The 12,757-nt window shown below is 55.4% G+C and overlaps 1 protein-coding gene across 1 annotated transcript in view; it reads right to left on the bottom strand.

Annotated features, from left to right (window-relative positions):
- Nucleotides 1–12,757, bottom strand: part of LOC119404524 (dedicator of cytokinesis protein 7) — a 58,571-nt gene that overhangs the window by 25,561 nt on the left and 20,253 nt on the right. The window contains exons 20-22 of the mRNA XM_037671055.2: nucleotides 10,624–11,004; nucleotides 8,456–8,605; nucleotides 287–606 (exon numbers count right to left, since the gene is read on the bottom strand). Coding sequence (XP_037526983.1) covers nucleotides 287–606; nucleotides 8,456–8,605; nucleotides 10,624–11,004 — 851 coding nt within the window. The remainder of the gene's footprint in view (nucleotides 1–286; nucleotides 607–8,455; nucleotides 8,606–10,623; nucleotides 11,005–12,757) is intronic.

The raw sequence follows: 12,757 nt of genomic DNA on the forward strand, positions 1-12,757 counted from the left end.
AGTGATGCCATTAGATGCACAAAAAAGCAATGGCACGAAGGTCAGGATAATGGTGAGACTACCACTGCTTTTTCCACGCTAGTCAAGTCGACAATGAGAAGTTCGGCCTTCAAGTGAGGTTCCTTTCAAGACCATGTCCAGCTTTCTACAGAACAAACCACGGGAAGGCCCCGGATGGGCAACTCATGATTATTTTCTAACATAAAGCCCAAGTTTATTGCCTCGAAGGCAGTTGAATGTAGAGTGCTACAAGTCCAATCATGTCACAAAGAATGGCGGTTCAAACCTGCTCTGCAAGGTCGTCGCAAGGTCGGCCAGGACCAGGCCCACGAGGAAGTGCTGCTGGCGGAACTCGGGTGAAAGTTCGGCGAAGGCGCTGCCACGGTCAGTGAGAGTGGAGCTGGACACGACTGAGCCCTGGGACGATGCGATGCTGGGGCAAGGAGATGTTGGTGGCGAAGGGGTCAGCGGTGTCGCGAAGGGCAGGTTGAGGGTCACAAAGTGCTCGTGACTACACAGCACACGCAAGAAGTCCAGCTTCAGTGATGCCAGGCTGCTTGCGTCGGGCAGGGACTGGATCTTGGCCGATACTTGCTTGCAGAAGGCCTGTCGGCAAGGAAGCAACAAAGTGTGGCCACAAGGCATGGCTACAAGTTGACTTAGTTTTGAATATCGTTTTAGATCTAGTTTCGAATTTAGCTTCGGCGACTTAGTTTGGCACTGCAATTGTGAAGGTGCTGGATTGTTGTTATGGGCACTCTTGCAATAGTACAAAGTGGCATGAAGCTTGAAATGAACCTTTGAAATGTCAGAAATATTCAAACAGCTATCTTGCTGCACATTCACCACAACACTACACAACAAATATTAGTACAGTGGAGTACTACACATGAAGCATTACAGTGGAATATGTTCATTATGAACATGACAATATGGCAATGCTGGAAACTGTTACAATAGGTCAGTGACAGTCGGCAGGCTTTCATCCTTCTGCAACAAAGCAACCAGAGCACTTGGAACTCCTATCAATGGTAAAGCCTGTGGAGATAGGTTTGCACTAGGCTTACCTATATGAGCGCGACCGTGTAGGGACGCGACGTTCTCCACTGCCGCAGCGAACAAAGACGCTACGGCCGGGTTCGTCGATTCTCCGGCACGGCGCAGAAACCACGCACGAGGCAGGGTAACAACAACAACACGGGTTTATTAACCCAAGATGCAGCACAGTACGACACTCACAGGCTTGCAGGCCGTAAGGGGGAACTCCGCAAGACCGATCGAGTACGCTTGCCAGCGGCGCTAAGACTACCACACAAAGGGCAGCGGTCGAGCACACGAACGAGAAGCCGCCTGCTAGAGCAGCGCGTCAACCTCTCGTGCTAGCCTGAGAGCATCTCCCGCCGCGAGCGAATCGTCGGGCGCATCATAGCTCGTAGGAGAGGAGGATGTCACCAGCGGCCCAATGGGGAATGGCGCTGCGTTGTGACGTAGGCCCGCGCAGCACGCCAGCGTAGCGTGTCCGGACATGCCAGCGCGGGACGGAGCCGACGCTTAGCTCGCCCAGACAAAGAGGCGCCCTGGCCGCCATCTTGGCGATTGCCGGTGCCTAAGTGCGCCCGGGCTACGCGGCTGGCACGCGCGCGGCAGCTGGGGAACGAGGCGCCAGGTAGGAGGACGCTCTCGATCCCCACATTCCCCCCTCCTAAAGACCGAGGCCAGCCTGTGAAAGAGGCTGTCCGAGGCCAAGTGGCAAGGTCAGCTCAGCCGCAAGGGGGCTGGCCAACGGGGCAAAGTCCAACAGGGGGGTGTCGTCTTCCTGAAGGTACAAGTCCAAAAGTCGGCCATGACCACACAAAAGTTCCACCACAAGGGGAGAGCCCACCGCCGGGAAGAAGGTCCACAGCCCAGGAGGAACGGGGGCAAGACTGCACAAGGGCGGGCAGCCAGCCCGCTTGAAGGTCACCGGACTGGAGAGGTTGGCAGCCGGGAACGTACGAGGCGTGGCTGCCAGTTGCGTGCGGCAGCCCACTGCCGGAAGTCGCTGGGACGGGGGCCACACAGGAACGGCAGGCCGGAACAGCAGGCAGCCAGGAACGGAAGCCGGAGCGACCACGCTCGGGCCTGGGCCAAAGCTTGAGTGGGCGGACCAGCCGCCGAGGGCGGCTGCCGAAGCTGCCAGGTGGGTTAGGCAGGGTGGTGGTGTCTGCAGGCCCGAAGGCAGGAACCCGGCCACAGCAGGAGGGACCAGGGGACAGCAGGCCAGCTGGTCAGGAACAGGCTGGTGGCACGGTAGAGCCACGCGCAGGGAGACGACTGGGCGACGCAGGAGTGCACAGTAGTGCCCCCGGCATAGCCGGCTTGCCAAAAAAGGTGCCTGCCTGACAGTGCTGCCCAACAAAGGGGGCGCTTGCCAGGTTATGGCTTGGACAACACGTCAGAGGGTATTTTCGACCAAGAGGGCCTTCTACCACTTCCGGACGTGTGCCACCGCACCTTAGCGCTTATTCTCCATTCACTGTCATGGTATGGAATAAAGTCCAGCTACCTGTCAGTGGGAGAAAGGTTGCTTAAGTGCGTTTCCGCAGATTGTACCGATGGCGTGGCTTGGAGCCAGCCTTCTCACGGTTTTCCTGCGGTTCGGTGACCGCCTCCCCCCCTCCCAAGTCGTTGCTGCGGGCAACGAAAGGTTTGAGGTCGGAGACGTTAACTGGACCGCCGACTTGTCTCCCTTGGGAGTCAGCCAGCCTGTACACCAGAGGCGACACTTTGGTCTGCACTCGGTATGGGCCCAACCACTTGGCCGACAGGGAGGCAGAGATGCCTTTGGCGGCGTCACTCAAGACGTGATTGCGCCTGAGGACGAGATCGCCGACATCGTAATGCACTTCCCGATGCGACCGGTCGTATTGAGCCTTCTGTCCAGCTCGCGCTTTTGCCAGGTTGGAACGCGCCAGGTCGAGGGCTGCGTCCATCCGTGAGCGCAGTTCCGCCGCGTAGCCAGACGGGCCGGCTTTCGTGGCGGACGCCCCGCTGCCGCACCGCAGAACACGGTCCATGGGGTTAGGCAGCTCTCTCCCGAAGTTGAGGAAAGCGGGCGTGTACCCGGTTGAACGGTTCACCGTGGACCGCAAGGAGAAGCCTATCTCGTTGAGACAGGCATCCCAATCCCTGTGTTGCTGCGCAAAGGCTGTCAGCAAGGGCTTGAGGTTTCGGTTTATCCGCTCAGTCGGGTTGGCCTGTGGGTGATACGTGGTTGTTTTGCGGTGCTTAATGCCAAAGGCAGCACACGCATCCACAAACACCTTGGCCGTGAAGTAGGACGCATTGTCCGTGATCAATTCCGCCGGAAAGCCAAAGCGGGTAAAGACCTCGGTCAACTTGTCCCAGATTGCGCGTGCCGTTAGCTTCCGAAGGGGAAACAGCTCGACCCACTTCGTGAAGTGATCAGTGACAGCCAGGAGAAAGACATGGCCTCTCCGGCTTCTTGGGAAAGGTCCCATAATGTCACAGGCCGCGACTTGCCACGGTTGTTGGCTGTCGATCGGCTGCATGAGCCCGGGAGGCTTGCCCCCACGAGGCTTCACGCATTGGCACACGCGGCATGAGCGGGCGTAGTGAAGGGCATCACGCTTCATGCCAGGCCAGGTAGCAGAGCGGCACAACTTTTGAAAAGTCTTAAGGCCACTCGCATGTCCGGCCAACCGCGAGTCGTGGAAATAGCCGAGGGTGGCTTTCCTTAGACTGCGGGGTATCACCACCTTGAAAGACTCCTGGGGAGCTTCTTCAGATGGGACATAGCGCAGGAGAACGCCATCAGCATCAAGCAGATACGAATCCAACGTGCCCGCAGCAATACCAGTCTGCGTCCGGCACTCGGCGCCGACAGCAATACCAGCTGTCCGTTTGCGCCCGGCGGCTTGACCGCCCCGCTCCTCTTGGGAGCTCAGCTCTTTGAGCCCGTCAACAATTTGCTGACAAAACGGATCGTCCTGCTGTGCCTTAAGTAGGTCCTCTCTGCTGAAGACGATACCGGCGGACGTTACAGGGTCTACCAGGTATGCGTCCTCACCCGAGGCGGTCGACTCGAAAGTCACTGCGCCGTCGGGGTTCGCGCCTTTCGACCCATTGGAGCCAGGGGCCCCTGAGTCTACTCGGTGCGAGTGCTCTTGGGAGTGGCAGACATAAGTGTCAGACGCCAGAACGGGGGCACGCGACAAGGCGTCGGCCACGACGTTCGAACTCCCTTTCCGGTAGCGCACAACAAAGTTGTACCGCTGCAAGGTCAACGCCCAGCGCGCGAGGCGGCCCGAGGGCTCGCGCAAGCGCTTAAGCCAGGTGAGTGCCATGTGGTCCGTCTCCACCACGAATGGCACGCCGTCGACGTAGCAGTCGAACTTCCGGAGAGCAAAGACTATAGCGAGACATTCCCGTTCAGTCACGCTGTAGTTGCGCTCGGCGGCGTTAAGTGACCGGCTCGCAAAGGCGACTGGCCGGAGGACGCCGTCGTGCTCCTGAAGCAGTACCGCTCCGAGACCCAGGTCGCTCGCGTCCGCTTGGACAACGAACTCCCTGTTGAGGTCGGGCAGCTTCAGATCGGCTGTGGCCACTAGAGCTTGAGATAGAGCCTTGAAGGCTCGCTCTTGCTCTGGCCCCCAGCTCCACCGTGCCGACTTTTTCAACAGTGCGGTCAAGGGCGCTTGGAGGTCCGCGCAATTTGGGATGAACTGTCGGTAGTAGTTCACCATGCCCAAAAAGCGCCTCAGGCCCTGAATGTTCGCCGGCGTCGGGTACTCCACAATGGCTCGTACCTTCTCCTCGCACGGCAGAACGCGACCGCTCTCGATGGTAAAGCCCAATAGCGAAATGCGAGTCTCAGCTATTTGAGCCTTCTTCGGGTTCAAGGTCAACCCGGCGGCACGCAACCTCCCGAGGACATCCTCCAAGTGGTGAAGGTGTTCCTCGAACGTTCGAGAGAAGATGACGATGTCGTCGAGGTACGCCATGGCGTGTTGCCATTTAGCGTCCCCGAGAACGCGGTCTATCAGTCTCTGGAACGTAGCTGCAGCTCCAGAACAGCCAAACGGCATGCGGGTAAACTCGTACAAACCTCTGTGGGAGGTGAACGCAGTTTTCTCCGCGTCAGCCGGCTCCATCTGAACCTGCAGGTAACCGCGGCTAGCATCCAAGGTGCTGAAGTAGCAAGCACCGCCTAGCGCAGCCACGATCGAGTCAACGTTAGGCATAGGATAAGCATCCTTCCTCGTGACCTCGTTCAGCCGGCGGTAGTCCACACAGAGCCGGTGAGAGCCGTCTCTTTTGGGGACCATTACCACCGGTGAACCCCAGGGACTGTTCGAGCGTTGGACAACCCCGGTCTCAATCAGCTCATCCAATGCCTGGTCAATTGCTTTCCTCTTCGCCGCACTGACGGGGCGAGGATTGCATTTCCACGGTTGTGCGTCGCCTGTGTCCATCCGGTGCCTCACCAGAGAGGTGCAACCCGGGCGTTCCGTGAACATGTCACTGAAACGTGTCAACAGCGACGACAGGCGCGCCTTCTCATGTGTCGACAAGCTGTCCGGCAAAGGCGGCAGCGAGCGATCCGAGCTGCTGCTTACCGGGGTGGTCACCGGCGTAGCCGAGACCTCGTCCACCACGGTAGCGCTATGCTCGAGAGAAAGCGGTAGGCACGGACCGTTTGCCGCCGCGCCGGCCAGAGGGCCAGTCTTGGCGCCGGAGTGAGAGACACGGGCCGAGGGGGCCACGCTTTGTCTCCTCTCCTCCTGCTCTCTCGTGGCGTCCGGCGACTTACAGGCAGCCGAGACCACGGGAGGTGTAGCGAATGGCCGTAGGGCGCCGGAAGGGCCGTCCCTGTAGCCTCCGCTCGCGACGTCTATCACGATACCCGTGTGCGCGAGAAAGTCGCGACCAAGAATCACGGGCACGGAAAGACCCGGGAGATGCACGAAGCGCTGTCGGCGCGCGCGATTCTCCCAGCGCACAACCAACCGCGCAGCGCCGCACGAGGTGGCGGTACCGCTCGCGAGATGGAAGGCAGTGTCGCAAGCTCGAATGCGGACAGAGCGGTCGCGCAAATGAGCCATAACCTCTTCGCCGAACAGCGAGATCGAAGCCCCGCTATCCAGCAACGCCGCAAACTCTCGACCAGCGATCGTAAGGGCGATGAACGGCGCCGGCGTGGCTGGAAAGTCATGTCCAGCGCGACACGCCATCGGTGCCAGAGGTTGGGTTACACCCCCATGCTCTCGTACTGCTGTAGCCGCCGGCGAGGGGGAGCTCACCGACGGCTCACCCCGTTTCCCGACGGGCGAGCAGGCCCTTGCATCGGGTGGGGCGCGTTGCATGATCGCGCGGTGTGGCCACGCTCATGACAACGGTAGCAGACGACGCCTTTTCCCCCATCAGTGAGGGATTTTGGCGACCCTTGAGAGCTAGGAGGCCTCCGTTCGCTAGCCGCAGGGGGGGCTCCGCGATCGGATCTCTTCTCGTGCATTGGGGCACGGGGGTTCCGTTCTCGTTCGCCCTGCAGTGCAAAGGGGCACGCCCGGGCGTACGAGTACGGGTCGAGAGCGCGGTCCGAAACGTCCGGCGCGTCTCGTTGCTCTCTCACGGCCGAGGCCACCTCGTGTTTAGGGGGATTACGGAGTGACGAGTCACCACCAGCCCACGCACAACGAGGCTCGAGAGAAGCGGACGGCGGTGGCGGCGGGCGGTAGGCTCTCGCCGCCAGTATGTCGCCCTGAATACGCTTCGCATCGGAGGCCAGCTCGTTTAGGTTACGATAACGGGCGCTCCGAAGGTAAGCGGCGAAGGTTGGATGAGCCTGGCGAATGGCTCGCTCTACCTTCTCAGCGTCTGATGCCGTAGGGTCGGCAAGGAGGTAGAGCTCCTGCAAAGCCCGGACGTACTCGAGGAGAGATTCGTCGGGATGCTGTGTGCGAAGCTCTAGCTCGCGACGCATGCGGCGCTCGTAGTCGGGAGGAAGGAATTCGCTACGGAAGAGCGCCCTAAACTCCTCCATCGAACGAGCTTGGTGGCCGACAAGTCGGTACCACCGCGCCGCTTGGGCTGTCAGCGATACAGGCAATACGCTACCGAGCATAACGCTGTCGCTCAGCCCCATCGCCCGCTGATAGCGATGCAGCGCCTCGAGGTACTCTGTGGCACTCATGCGGTCCGAATAACCGCTGTACTCAGGCAGAGGTACCCTTAGGCTACTCGGTGCGCTTGGCTGAGGGGGCTCGAGGCCTCCCTTTACAGCACAAGGCTGCGAGCGCGCCGCTTCCAACAGGACGTTTAGGAGCTGCGCCGCAGTTGTGTGCAGCTGCGATTGCTCCGACGCAGGCGCGGCCGTAACAGGGTCGCGCGCCTGTTCTCCGGCATGCACGTCAGACCGAAAAGGGCCAGTAAACGGCATGGAGGAGTGTAGGGTTGTTTCCGCTCCGACGGGTGCATGAGGCCTCACACGATAGGCAAGCGGATCGACCGAGGAGCACGGTGGCCCACGTCTGTCGAAAGTACCGCCTACGTGAGTCTGAGGCATGCAAGCGTCGGGAAACACGGCGACGTTGTCGGCCAAGCGAGCTGGCTCGCGCACGACGTTCTCAACCCTTTGCGCTCCTGACCAAGATGGGTCAGTGAGAGCGTGCATGCCGACACCTAAGTGGCCTAGGTAGGAAGGCTCGGGTGCGGCGGTTTGGGCCGTCAACTGCGCTGCTGACAAGGAAAGGCCAGCGAGCGGAGACTGCGCCGGGGACGGGCCCGTAAGTGCGTGAGTCTCGAACAGCTGATACAGCCCGTTACTGGCTTGGCTAGGACTGTGGTCCTCGTTCAAGCGGCTCGCATCACTGTAGGGGGCCCCGAAAAAGGGATCTCTCCCAGTGAACGAAAGCAGAGGGTCGCCGAGAGGGCCGTACCCCGTGCTGTCGGTCGAGCACACGAACGAGAAGCCGCCTGCTAGAGCAGCGCGTCAACCTCTCGTGCTAGCCTGAGAGCATCTCCCGCCGCGAGCGAATCGTCGGGCGCATCATAGCTCGTAGGAGAGGAGGATGTCACCAGCGGCCCAATGGGGAATGGCGCTGCGTTGTGACGTAGGCCCGCGCAGCACGCCAGCGTAGCGTGTCCGGACATGCCAGCGCGGGACGGAGCCGACGCTTAGCTCGCCCAGACAAAGAGGCGCCCTGGCCGCCATCTTGGCGATTGCCGGTGCCTAAGTGCGCCCGGGCTACGCGGCTGGCACGCGCGCGGCAGCTGGGGAACGAGGCGCCAGGTAGGAGGACGCTCTCGATCCCCACAAGCCTTCCGCAAAGACTTCTAAAGCTCATACGTTACAAACAGCTGGCATGTATGCTAAGCATCAGTACTAAGCACGGTGAACGGGCAATGAAGAATCTGTGATGTGAGGAAGTTTCCAAAGATATCCTGCAGATCGCACCTTGATCAGCTTGAAGACGTATCCACGATCCATGATGGACAGCAAGTCGTGTAAGAAAAAGGCCAGGCTGTTGTTAAGGTTCTGCACATTCCGGAAATCCCGCACCTCTCGGTGGCAGCGGCTAATAACGTCAGATGTCAGTGAGGTCACCTGCAATGTTCAAGGTAGAGCTTTAGACTCTCTTGTGACCGTGTCTATGATGATGATGATGATGGCTATTACTGATTTTTTACATTAAATGAACGAATGTGGATTGGACGGAGGGGCCCATTTTTTTGTTAGATGCAACCATAAGAAGCCATCAAATAATGATGACAAGGAAAGCTCAGATGACGTTACTTGTACTTTTGAATTGCAGAGTAGTAGCTATGAGACAAATGGAAAATAAGTACTACATTTCAACTAAACTGCTACACTTCAATTAAAAACTAATCACCTATGCTTTCCTTGCCTTCATTACCTGTTGACTACCTACACTGCGACTTTTAGAGAAGTAACAGCAACATTTTGAGCATTTCAACAAGGAAACCTCACTTACTGCGGTTGTGTTTAACCAAACAAAGGAAACCACTGCAATTTACAATCTTGTAACTAACCATGCCAAGACCAAGCATAGGAGATCAAACCATCACAGACACAAGTTTCGTGCATTCTAAAGCTAAATTCATCAGAGACCAAATTATCTTGGCACCCTCCTTCAGTGAATGGGGAGGAGGGGGTGCCCTAGCACACACGCCCACGCTTACGACATTGTATTCGTACAATGACAGCTCATCATTTTTGCTGCTTTGGTATCATACTCTATTCTAAGCCGCATGGCACCTTTAAAAATGTTTTCTTAGAAAAAGTGCTTGGCAAACACAGTAAATGTGTGGCCAGTTAATAAAGTTGTCTCAATGCCTTAATGAGAAACCCTGCATACCTGTGCCACATCATTATGTCGGGGGACCGTATCAGAGACCGCAGAAACCTCAGCTGACGGCTCTTTCTTAATCCCCCTTTCATGTACTATGCTCGTCAAGGACATTAAAAAATGAACTCGCAACACACAACTCATCATCATCATAACAGTAAAATACAGTAAAAGCTCGTTAATTCGGATTTCTAGGGACCGGAAAAAATGTCCGAATTAACCGAATGTCCGAATTATCGAATGGCCGAAATAAACACAATAAATGCACGAGTTTTTTCAACATACCTTTACTGAACAAAGTAATCGCGGATGCTTGTCTGTTTTCGAGCAGAAATTCGCGCGGACACAATTTTTCTGAGCCCTTCAAGGTGCTCAGCAGCTCGCACGATGTCTGCAGTACCGCAAAAGTTTCACCCATCATCCACGCTTTTCGGTTGGCACGGTAATCCACGGGAAGATTGTTGATGTTCTTAAAGCAGCGTGGCTTTTGAACCTTTCCGATAACGAGAAGCGGCAAGCGCTCTGTTCCCGTCACGTTGGGGGATTAAAAGTACGGTTACTCGTTCCTTGCTTCTTGCCGCCGATTGAAGGATCCCCTTTCATCACTCTTCATCACTTCTTGTCGGGAGAGCCCGTTATTCAGAGCACGCAAAATTTCTACTTTGGTGGTGAAGTCCTTGGCCTCGTACTTGGGCCGCTTCGCCGGCGTTGCCATCGGCGGAGAGTGCGGTCGCACGAGAAGTCAGCACAAAAGCACCAGCAACGATCAAGCTAAAGGAGCCGATAATTGATGTCCATGGCGATGCTGCGTTTGAGCTTCACTTTTGTTCCGAATTGTTCTTTTTTCGTTTTCGAGCCTCGCCAGCGGCCCGAAAGTCGCCGAATTATCCGATTTGCGGTCAAATCTGTCCGAAATAACGAGCGCCCAGTCTCACAGAGTGATGCGTATATTTACAGGGACCAGATGACGTGTCCGAATTAACCGATTTTCCGAATTAACGAGAGTCGAATTAACGAGCTTTTACTGTATAGCAAAGTACAGAATGTGGTTCACTGCTCTCCTGCTATAATGAAAATTCAAAATCCAACACATTGTCAGTTATGGAAAAGCAAGTTCTGGAAGACCGAGATTCGAAGTCCATCACTTGCTAGCACCATATTTGCACTTTACTGTTCATAAGAGGAGAGTAGAAAACAAGTGCTTATTAACTACGTAACACCTAAAAAAAAAAGAAAGTAGTAGGGGGGTCCTCACCAAGGTCGTGACATCGTCCACAAAGCGAGTGCTGAACCTGGCCCGGCGCGGTGCCTGAAGTCTGCCCGTGGCGGCAAGGTGCTGAGTCATGCTCTTGATCACAAGTTCCATCAGGAACCACGTGTTGTTGAGTGCCAGCTCCCGTGCCGCTCCACTGGACACCACCCACTGAAGGACGAGCTCTTCGTGGACCAACTTCCGTGGCGGAGGCGACCTCAGGGGAGACGAGGCCGTCCCGTTGGCGGGCCGCATGCTGGCCGTGCGGTCCAGTGGCCGCGCCACAACCGTGCTGACGTCCGAGTCTGACTCTATGTGCGCCAGGGCCGAAGCACTCGAGCTGGCAAGGTCTGGGTTGCTGCTGCTGCGACCATGGGGGGATTTCTGAAAAAAAAAGAAAGAAAAAAACAGGAAAGAGAACTCAGAAAGAACGTGCCACATGCTTTGTTCCATGCAAGGTTGGAGTCATATACGAGGTTCCTATGTTTTGAAGTAGCCTTTACATAGGACAGACTAGCTGTTGTATAAATGACTGCCTGTGTGAACATTCTAACAATATTAAATCCACAACAGGAAGCAATCTGTCAATGCATTGTGCAGAGTGCAGTTGCACCCCAAATTTCCACCAGACGCAGATTGCGTGCAGCTACCGAGATAACTGCACCCGCGAGATTTATGAAGCCTTTGCCATGCATTCCACAGGTCATTCGTGTATCAGCTCCCCATTAATCGCATTGACAGACAACGAGTATCTCTGCAGATGAGTGCTGCATGCTCTTTGACAAGTTTGGGAACCTGCGCATGGATGAGAAAATCGATTTCTTCTCCTCCTGCCTTTCGCTTTCCAGAATATTTGAGGAGCAAAAATAAACACACCTGTCGGTAGTCAACCCTGGTCCTGTTTAGTCTTTCTTGTCCTGCTTTTGTTGAGCTGTTCTTTCACTAAGATCGCGCCCCAGCAAGCTCTATTTCATACGCTTTTAAGGGGAGATGCGGGTCGAAGACACTTTTTATTTAATATTCATCCTAGAGCAATGACATTTGGGGTATTTGTAGAGATTTTTATGTTGATTTCAAATATATAATTAGTTTTCTTGCAAGTTGCATACTTTTTGCTCTGCACCATGACAAATGTGTAAAACATAGGCCTTTTAGCCCCCCTATTTCGATCCTTAAACTTCTATACATCTTGACAATTAATGGCTCATATTGTCCCATTTGAACAGTAGAGTGCCGAAAACTATCCAGAAAGTGCATAGAAAATATTTACTAGACGTGAAAAATTCAAACATCGGAAATCCATTATTACCCAGACCCTGGTAAATATTTACTTGCGAATTTTCTAATATGCATAAATTACATTAACATTTCGAGGAGATAACTGCACTCCTCACACCCTAGAGAAGATATGGGCAAAATTTCATGCAGATCCGAGCACCAGAAGTACCAAAAACAAGAGGGGCACGCTGAAAAATTTGCCAAAAAGTGTGTTTTGAGAAAAACGAATTTTAAAGTTAAAATTGGATGTTTATTTATGAAAGAGGTAACGAAATCTGATCAAAACTGCACACAAAACAGGTAAATTGTTCTTCTAGTAGCCACTGCCGCTAAAATGAGCCAGCGCCACAAGTTTCTCCTTCACAGCTCTTTCGAGCAGAGTAGCTATTGCGCGAGCTCCCGCTGCCGTAGGTTCTGCTTGCGATCGGTCCGTCACTCGCCGCCCCTACGCTGGCCTCCTTGCTCGAAGCAACTCGCCGCAACGTATACGTCACCGAAAGAATACTTTCTGGGCACTCGCTGTTCTCGCATTGCAGTTCCAGAAACGACGCCTTTACGTTTGTAAGCTGGATCTCGGACGCTTATTCCCGAACGATGACACGTTGGACACACTGCACCGATCACGAGGATGTTCAATGCTGTTATGTCAGCGATCAAGGAAGACTCTTTCTACTGTGATCTTTCTTCGTCGTCAAAGGGTCCGATCTTCTCCTAGAGAGGCACTGACATACTCTAATGCCGCGGCAAACTTGTCGGAAGCATCGCGGTCGCCGTCGCTAGGCCTCGCGGCAGCAGATGCACTTGCCGTTCGGCGGGTGTTTGGCTTCGATTTGTGCCGGTGTCCTCAAAATTTGTTCAC

The sequence above is a fragment of the Rhipicephalus sanguineus genome, chromosome 9, assembly GCF_013339695.2.
Source record: "Rhipicephalus sanguineus isolate Rsan-2018 chromosome 9, BIME_Rsan_1.4, whole genome shotgun sequence".
Lineage (NCBI taxonomy): Eukaryota > Metazoa > Arthropoda > Arachnida > Ixodida > Ixodidae > Rhipicephalus > Rhipicephalus sanguineus.